The sequence below is a fragment of the Mizuhopecten yessoensis genome, unplaced genomic scaffold (genome assembly GCF_002113885.1).
Source record: "Mizuhopecten yessoensis strain PY_sf001 unplaced genomic scaffold, ASM211388v2 scaffold11179, whole genome shotgun sequence".
Lineage (NCBI taxonomy): Eukaryota > Metazoa > Mollusca > Bivalvia > Pectinida > Pectinidae > Mizuhopecten > Mizuhopecten yessoensis.
Window position 1 is genome coordinate 343,063 of NW_018408919.1, and position 9,859 is coordinate 352,921.

Consider the following 9,859-nt stretch of genomic DNA (forward strand, 5'->3'; position numbering starts at 1 on the left):
TACATTAGAAAAAAATAAAATTCAGTAAGCAATTACATTAAATAATATCGAAACTTAACAAAGTCAAATAAAACAATTTCAAAACCTTCATATATCTGGTAGAACAGGTAACCAGTATCAAAGTTCCCGAGTCTGGCCCCCCAAAAAAGGTAAATATTTAACTAACGACAAAGTTAAATACACACTCTTTTTTGAACATATGACCCTAGTTAATCGACGTTATTTGATATGGTACTGTTTAGATTTCAGAGACACAAGGGTTTTCGTCAATATTGTGACAACATATTTTAACAGAACAAAAGTGTGTGATCATATTGTCAAAATCGGCCATCAAAAAAACGTAAGTTACAGACAAAAGAACAAATAACACAAAACTAAAAAAGTAAATCGGGACTATCAAATATAGATATGAAGAAGTGAATGTACTCTCTACTGTGGGAAAGTAAAATCCGAGTCTTGCCAAAGCTTTGGGCCCGTATTCATGAAACCATTCTCATGCTCAAGGATGGATTTTCCGCTCGAGCCTAATTTCTTGTTCCGTTTATGAACTAATAATAATAAAATCGTATTTTGTCAATACTTTTCCGAAGAGATTTAAAGTCGAATACTGTTTTCACCCCACCCACCCACGCACACGTCTCCACGATTATTTCAAAAGATATCGACTGACTTTTCTGACATGGTCATACTTGAAATTCTAAAGCTCCCAAACCCCTCTTTATCCCAGTTTCAATCCCCTCTCCCCCTTTCCAGCTTACGGGACTAAGGCTATGCTGTTCATCATGGTAACACCCGCCAACGAGTTGTTTAAAATATAATTTCAGACACTTTTTTTTAGTTGGAACGTGATCGTGTTACATGTGATTACGTCGTTTGCATATGTTAACTATTTAAATATTTTAAGCGTTGTTTGTGTAAGTCTTTTGTTCGTCTTTTGTGCCCCTGTGGCGAGCCGCCAAGGAAAATATCAGGCATGACTGATGAAATGCTAATTTTCAGAAAGAGGAATATACATTGTAGCACTTTATAAAATGTGTTAAGTAATTTCATCTAGTGAAATTACAATACTAACAATTGCAACAACAAAAGAAACAGGAAGGATAGTAATGATACCTTTGAAAATTGAATAAAGAGTTACATTAGAAAAAAATAAAATTCAGTAAGCAATTACATTAAATAATATCGAAACTTAACAAAGTCAAATAAAACAATTTCAAAACCTTCATATATCTGGTAGAACAGGTAACCAGTATCAAAGTTCCCGAGTCTGGCCCCCCAAAAAAGGTAAATATTTAACTAACGACAAAGTTAAATACACACTCTTTTTTGAACATATGACCCTAGTTAATCGACGTTATTTGATATGGTACTGTTTAGATTTCAGAGACACAAGGGTTTTCGTCAATATTGTGACAACATATTTTAACAGAACAAAAGTGTGTGATCATATTGTCAAAATCGGCCATCAAAAAAACGTAAGTTACAGACAAAAGAACAAATAACACAAAACTAAAAAAGTAAATCGGGACTATCAAATATAGATATGAAGAAGTGAATGTACTCTCTACTGTGGGAAAGTAAAATCCGAGTCTTGCCAAAGCTTTGGGCCCGTATTCATGAAACCATTCTCATGCTCAAGGATGGATTTTCCGCTCGAGCCTAATTTCTTGTTCCGTTTATGAACTAATAATAATAAAATCGTATTTTGTCAATGCTTTTCCGAAGAGACTTAAAGTCGAATACTGTTTTCACCCCACCCACCCACGCACACGTCTCCACGATTATTTCAAAAGATATCGACTGACTTTTCTGACATGGTCATACTTGAAATTCTAAAGCTCCCAAACCCCTCTTTATCCCAGTTTCAATCCCCTCTCCCCCTTTCCAGCTTACGGGACTAAGGCTATGCTGTTCATCATGGTAACACCCGCCAACGAGTTGTTTAAAATATAATTTCAGACACTTTTTTTTAGTTGGAACGTGATCGTGTTACATGTGATTACGTCGTTTGCATATGTTAACTATTTAAATATTTTAAGCGTTGTTTGTGTAAGTCTTTTGTTCGTCTTTTGTGCCCCTGTGGCGAGCCGCCAAGGAAAATATCAGGCATGACTGATGAAATGCTAATTTTCAGAAAGAGGAATATACATTGTAGCACTTTATAAAATGTGTTAAGTAATTTCATCTAGTGAAATTACAATACTAACAATTGCAACAACAAAAGAAACAGGAAGGATAGTAATGATACCTTTGAAAATTGAATAAAGAGTTACATTAGAAAAAAATAAAATTCAGTAAGCAATTACATTAAATAATATCGAAACTTAACAAAGTCAAATAAAACAATTTCAAAACCTTCATATATCTGGTAGAACAGGTAACCAGTATCAAAGTTCCCGAGTCTGGCCCCCCAAAAAAGGTAAATATTTAACTAACGACAAAGTTAAATACACACTCTTTTTTGAACATATGACCCTAGTTAATCGACGTTATTTGATATGGTACTGTTTAGATTTCAGAGACACAAGGGTTTTCGTCAATATTGTGACAACATATTTTAACAGAACAAAAGTGTGTGATCATATTGTCAAAATCGGCCATCAAAAAAACGTAAGTTACAGACAAAAGAACAAATAACACAAAACTAAAAAAGTAAATCGGGACTATCAAATATAGATATGAAGAAGTGAATGTACTCTCTACTGTGGGAAAGTAAAATCCGAGTCTTGCCAAAGCTTTGGGCCCGTATTCATGAAACCATTCTCATGCTCAAGGATGGATTTTCCGCTCGAGCCTAATTTCTTGTTCCGTTTATGAACTAATAATAATAAAATCGTATTTTGTCAATGCTTTTCCGAAGAGACTTAAAGTCGAATACTGTTTTCACCCCACCCACCCACGCACACGTCTCCACGATTATTTCAAAAGATATCGACTGACTTTTCTGACATGGTCATACTTGAAATTCTAAAGCTCCCAAACCCCTCTTTATCCCAGTTTCAATCCCCTCTCCCCCTTTCCAGCTTACGGGACTAAGGCTATGCTGTTCATCATGGTAACACCCGCCAACGAGTTGTTTAAAATATAATTTCAGACACTTTTTTTTAGTTGGAACGTGATCGTGTTACATGTGATTACGTCGTTTGCATATGTTAACTATTTAAATATTTTAAGCGTTGTTTGTGTAAGTCTTTTGTTCGTCTTTTGTGCCCCTGTGGCGAGCCGCCAAGGAAAATATCAGGCATGACTGATGAAATGCTAATTTTCAGAAAGAGGAATATACATTGTAGCACTTTATAAAATGTGTTAAGTAATTTCATCTAGTGAAATTACAATACTAACAATTGCAACAACAAAAGAAACAGGAAGGATAGTAATGATACCTTTGAAAATTGAATAAAGAGTTACATTAGAAAAAAATAAAATTCAGTAAGCAATTACATTAAATAATATCGAAACTTAACAAAGTCAAATAAAACAATTTCAAAACCTTCATATATCTGGTAGAACAGGTAACCAGTATCAAAGTTCCCGAGTCTGGCCCCCCAAAAAAGGTAAATATTTAACTAACGACAAAGTTAAATACACACTCTTTTTTGAACATATGACCCTAGTTAATCGACGTTATTTGATATGGTACTGTTTAGATTTCAGAGACACAAGGGTTTTCGTCAATATTGTGACAACATATTTTAACAGAACAAAAGTGTGTGATCATATTGTCAAAATCGGCCATCAAAAAAACGTAAGTTACAGACAAAAGAACAAATAACACAAAACTAAAAAAGTAAATCGGGACTATCAAATATAGATATGAAGAAGTGAATGTACTCTCTACTGTGGGAAAGTAAAATCCGAGTCTTGCCAAAGCTTTGGGCCCGTATTCATGAAACCATTCTCATGCTCAAGGATGGATTTTCCGCTCGAGCCTAATTTCTTGTTCCGTTTATGAACTAATAATAATAAAATCGTATTTTGTCAATGCTTTTCCGAAGAGACTTAAAGTCGAATACTGTTTTCACCCCACCCACCCACGCACACGTCTCCACGATTATTTCAAAAGATATCGACTGACTTTTCTGACATGGTCATACTTGAAATTCTAAAGCTCCCAAACCCCTCTTTATCCCAGTTTCAATCCCCTCTCCCCCTTTCCAGCTTACGGGACTAAGGCTATGCTGTTCATCATGGTAACACCCGCCAACGAGTTGTTTAAAATATAATTTCAGACACTTTTTTTTAGTTGGAACGTGATCGTGTTACATGTGATTACGTCGTTTGCATATGTTAACTATTTAAATATTTTAAGCGTTGTTTGTGTAAGTCTTTTGTTCGTCTTTTGTGCCCCTGTGGCGAGCCGCCAAGGAAAATATCAGGCATGACTGATGAAATGCTAATTTTCAGAAAGAGGAATATACATTGTAGCACTTTATAAAATGTGTTAAGTAATTTCATCTAGTGAAATTACAATACTAACAATTGCAACAACAAAAGAAACAGGAAGGATAGTAATGATACCTTTGAAAATTGAATAAAGAGTTACATTAGAAAAAAATAAAATTCAGTAAGCAATTACATTAAATAATATCGAAACTTAACAAAGTCAAATAAAACAATTTCAAAACCTTCATATATCTGGTAGAACAGGTAACCAGTATCAAAGTTCCCGAGTCTGGCCCCCCAAAAAAGGTAAATATTTAACTAACGACAAAGTTAAATACACACTCTTTTTTGAACATATGACCCTAGTTAATCGACGTTATTTGATATGGTACTGTTTAGATTTCAGAGACACAAGGGTTTTCGTCAATATTGTGACAACATATTTTAACAGAACAAAAGTGTGTGATCATATTGTCAAAATCGGCCATCAAAAAAACGTAAGTTACAGACAAAAGAACAAATAACACAAAACTAAAAAAGTAAATCGGGACTATCAAATATAGATATGAAGAAGTGAATGTACTCTCTACTGTGGGAAAGTAAAATCCGAGTCTTGCCAAAGCTTTGGGCCCGTATTCATGAAACCATTCTCATGCTCAAGGATGGATTTTCCGCTCGAGCCTAATTTCTTGTTCCGTTTATGAACTAATAATAATAAAATCGTATTTTGTCAATGCTTTTCCGAAGAGACTTAAAGTCGAATACTGTTTTCACCCCACCCACCCACGCACACGTCTCCACGATTATTTCAAAAGATATCGACTGACTTTTCTGACATGGTCATACTTGAAATTCTAAAGCTCCCAAACCCCTCTTTATCCCAGTTTCAATCCCCTCTCCCCCTTTCCAGCTTACGGGACTAAGGCTATGCTGTTCATCATGGTAACANGTGTTAATATTTGACTCTTTGATAATTTTACATGATTTAATAGAGTAACAAGAAAGTTGGTTTGAGCACAAATCCATGCTTCAGCATGTAAACGGTTTCATGAATACGGGCCCTGATCCCCAAAGTGTAAACGTGAGAGAAGGGTATTCAACACCAAACAATGTAGGTTTTTAAGATAACGTAAAAATATAACGTAAATTTTAGCGAAACACATATTTTCGAAAGTAGCAAAACAAATCCAATTTACGAACGGTATAAAGTAGTTTCAAGTTAGAGCAAGCACGAAAAAAATACAAAATAACAACAAATGATTGATTAATTAATTAATGCATGTCTCCATAGCGTATATAATCATCTGCTGATCAAAATGATAATTTAAAGACGCCACAGTCACAGAACAACGACAGGCAATACCACATTTGTTTGTTTGTTTGTTTTTACTCAAAGTTGTGTACCGATGTGTTTCCTGCTCAAAGTCACTGATTGTAATCATGTACACCACTCACTCTCCCTGAATCCTTAAAGGTCTTTAAAATGATTTCTTTCCTGTGAGTTTCGAACTTTGCCTTTCATAGTCTTTTCCACTGTCTACGAGTATGGATTTTATCTGGGAAAATAATTCAAAGAAAGTTGAACACTTTTCAGAGTTTATTTCTACATTTTCCAGACGTTCTTGGATTTTCATCAGGCACTTCTGTATGTCATGCTGTCGCCCGGACACATCATTTATGATATCAGAACGGCCCCAAACCACACAGTTTCCAGAGTCGACTAAGCTATGCTGGCTGGAGTAAACGGAATCTCGTGGTTTACTACATTTCAGCTGGAGAACAGGAACTGGCGGATTCTCAGATAAGTCGTCCTGTGTTTTTGAGATCATCTGTTCTACAAGTTGCTGCAATTGCATTATGTCATTTTTTTGTTGTGATCTATCTTCCGTCGAAGAGTTTTGCATATCATTCACCCTTTCTGAGATGTCCATTGCAATTCTCTGTAAACAGATAAAAAATAAATATTTAATTAATAAAAATAAATTACAAAAATAAATAAATAAAAATAGTAAATGAAAATTAATAAATAGATTGATAAATAAATAGATAATTAAAAGCAATATAAAGGTATAGTAAGATTCGGACTTCTTATTTGTTTTCTGATTATTTTTGTATGTTCATTGTGTTTGAAAAAAAGGATAAGGATTCGCTTTAAAACTATCACCGACATAGTATACAAGTACAGTATACGGCAGTTCTTTCAATGGCGTACTATGAAATGAAAAGTGAATTTTAAGATAACAATGAATCTGCGGAAGACTACGGAAGTAAATGGGTAAAACGACATTATTTTAAAATAAACCAACTTTCAGATTGGATTAAATCTGTAGGTCAAGATTTACCATCAGACTCTTAACATTCCCTTAGGAAAAAAACTGTGCCCCGAGTCCCATCCAATTTGTTTTTGTTTTCCCATAAGTCTGTTTTAATTGAAGAGCTTATTAGGACTGCTTTCAAAACACCTTGCTAAGTCCTCATTTTTTCCCTCGGATATATCGACGATGAATTATGTATATATCTAAACATATAAGAAAAAGCATACGCTGAACAGTTTGTGGCTTAAAGTACTGCATAAATATTTACTGATATTCCTCTAAGATACCGACTTTTCGGATGCGTGTTCATAATTGGAAATTAAGCATATCAAAATAGGACTGACCTTGACCTCTTCGTTGTTTTTGCACAAGCCCTCTAATATACTACGCACTGGTTCCAGGAGCTCTTTAGGATCATATCCACCAGCACATACCTGTATATTCTGACATCCCGACAACTTAACATACCGTACGTCTTGTACAAGTTCAGTAAGTGCTCTTGTCATTTCAGAAATCACTTCGTCTTGCTTTTCAATAGTATTCAGCATTTCACGTTCCTTTGTTGACTTTTCATTTTTCAGTTGAAGTATTTCTCTTTCTAGTTGTTTGACGCGTTCACAATCACAAATACGCTCAGTGGTGTCGGTTTCCTCGCAAACTGGTTGGACATAAATAGTTCCATGTTTCTTGAAATCTTCATTATTTCTATCAAAAAATGTGTTCGAGGCCTCCGACTCATTCACATTCAAGGAAACTGCCACTTGTGGTGTGGGCAAGTTGTAAGAATTCTTAATCCGTTTTGGTGTGAGGAGCCTTTTAAACCGCTTTTTGAGGGACACTTTCTCTTTTTTACCCTCAGCCCTTGGGCTTTCATTACCATTGATGTTTCTTTTGGACTTCCCAGAACGTTTCTTCTTTGTCTTCTGTTTGACTTGATTGTCAAAACCATTATCTAAGTTTTCTACTGTGTCGTCTTCGGCTTTCTCTTTTGTGATATTATTACATGACATAGATGTTGTCATATAAAACCTCTTATCTTCCTTTGATCCTCTTCCAGGTAGGAAGGATCGGAGGTCAGGCAACGATTGTCGTTCGGCAGCCATTTTGCGTTAAAATGGTGACGCTGGTGGTAAGCTTAATTGAAACAAAAAAAAATGAAAATAAACTTAAATGTGACGCAATATTGAGTGACATCGAACCACAAACCCCGCGACTTACCATGGCCAGTGTGACGCCCTACCGCTGAGCAAAAGGTAAATTTCATTACAATGAAGCTAGCATTCGTTTTAGTACATTTACACAGAGTAAATAACTCTATATAGATGTGTTGTCTTTTTTCCAAATAAGTCGTGTGCAGCACAATATTGAAAATATATATCAAAAATGTGAGTGACAAGAAATTGAAAATACTTACCTAATAAAAATGTGTCAGAATGTAGATTACGAGAGATGTCTATGAACAAGAAACATATTAACAACTAACCTTGAGACCTAAAGAACAACTACTCAATATGTACATGACTACATGAAACTCTGCCAAATTTCACACATACCTATCATAGTTATTATGTGTTTACAATATTATCTACTTCAGGGCTACTCAATATTTCTCGCCTGACAAAATCATTCTACATTTTAAGAAAGACATACCTTCAAAAGTCAATAAAATTGTCCCATATCAATATCACAACATATAACACAGATATCATCAAAATACAGGAGACCAAGTATTACTTAAACCATATGCTTAACACATATCCCTTCGATCGGTTGGAAGCAGTATTCACATTGAAGATCCAACTCACCTGTCACGTTTTACTGTTGAGCATATACACTTGTCTTGTACAGTTTGGCAATTTGTCAACGGTTACGACACGATCTTTTTATAAATGTATGTATCATTAAAACATAATCAATAGCTATCGATCGTTCGTCACCTAAAATCAATATCTAGTAGATATCTGTATTAATAGCAATACATTTATTGTGATTTCACTCCAAAAGTTAATAGGAATCATATACACAATACGAGTGTTTTCATTTAAGCGGTTAACGTATACGTTTGATCATTTATCAAACAAGTGTAAACAATATATCTGTCTTATTCCTGACGTGCTAATCGGCGGCAGTTGATATCTATAGTTCATGCTTTGTAAATAACAAGATAATTTCAACAGGGACAGTATATAGAGTTTTATCTGTACTGTCCATAGCTATGTAGGACTTTTGTACGTGCATGCGTGGTAGATTTGTTGGTCGACACAAATAATGCCATTCAGTGAAATATACATGTGTTCTCGTTTATATAACAAAGGAAAGTGTTAATTTATGAAGATAATGGCAAACCAATTATAGTCTGTTTCATACTTACCCCACAGGTAACTTACCTGTGTGAAAGTTACCTGTGTGAAAGTTACCTGTGTGACTTGTAGCTTTGTTGAATATATTGGGTATAAATAAGGTTTTAATACTTTTTTGGGGTTCAAATATCTTTATATATAAACGATATATTTTTTATACTATACGTATGTAGAGTTTACAGTCAAATATTTACATTACACTTTTAAACAGATAATATAGAATAAAACAGCACTACATAAGAGTTCACAATCGAGTATTTCACTACTTATACATAATGATTACATTTCAATTATGTTACAATTTTAAAACATACAACTGTCAATGCATATTAATTATATTAATTTATATTACACGGTTTATGCCACCAAATACAAGATAAGTTAACGTTAATATTACATTTCAAAACATGTTAAGAAGTTAAATCCATCAATATAAACTGTACATTACATTTACTAATCAAACAAAACAAATACATTAACAATATTCACATTTTAAGAATAGTAAAGTTTAGTAATAGCAATCTCAAATCGGTCGCCCTCAAATTTATATCATATCTCCAATTTAAAGTTCAAGTCCAAAAGCCAAGAGGCACCATCTTAGAAAGAAGGGTTAACCACAGGTAAAAACACAGGTAAACACAGGGAAAAACACAGGTAAATACTGCCCATACTACTTAGAAACAGACTATAATCCTTCTAACATCATTCTTCCCCCCATGTTGTTTTAAAAAGTGGGGGAAACGAGAACAAGCCTCCTATATGAATGTAAAATAAAACACCTTGCGATAAAAAGCTCTAAGG

General features: G+C 34.4%; 1 protein-coding gene across 1 annotated transcript; it reads right to left on the bottom strand.

The window, feature by feature from the left end:
• Nucleotides 1-5,493: 5,493 nt before the first annotated feature.
• LOC110440384 lies at nucleotides 5,494-8,493 on the bottom strand. Its single transcript, XM_021483442.1, has 2 exons — nucleotides 7,043-8,493; nucleotides 5,494-6,323 (listed from the first exon to the last, which is right to left on the bottom strand). The coding sequence occupies exons 1-2, from the start codon at nucleotides 7,799-7,801 to the stop codon at nucleotides 5,862-5,864; spliced, it is 1,221 nt and encodes a 406-aa protein (XP_021339117.1). The 5' UTR covers nucleotides 7,802-8,493; the 3' UTR covers nucleotides 5,494-5,861.
• Nucleotides 8,494-9,859: the final 1,366 nt, after the last annotated feature.

Coding starts and splice junctions, on each gene's coding strand:
- LOC110440384 (XM_021483442.1), bottom strand. CDS start 7,801: ATGGCTGCCGAACGACAATCGTTGCCTGACCTCCGATCCTTCCTACCT. Junction 6,324..7,042: donor AAAACAACGAAGAGGTCAAG/GTCAGTCCTATT, acceptor ATCTGTTTACAG/AGAATTGCAATGGACATCTC.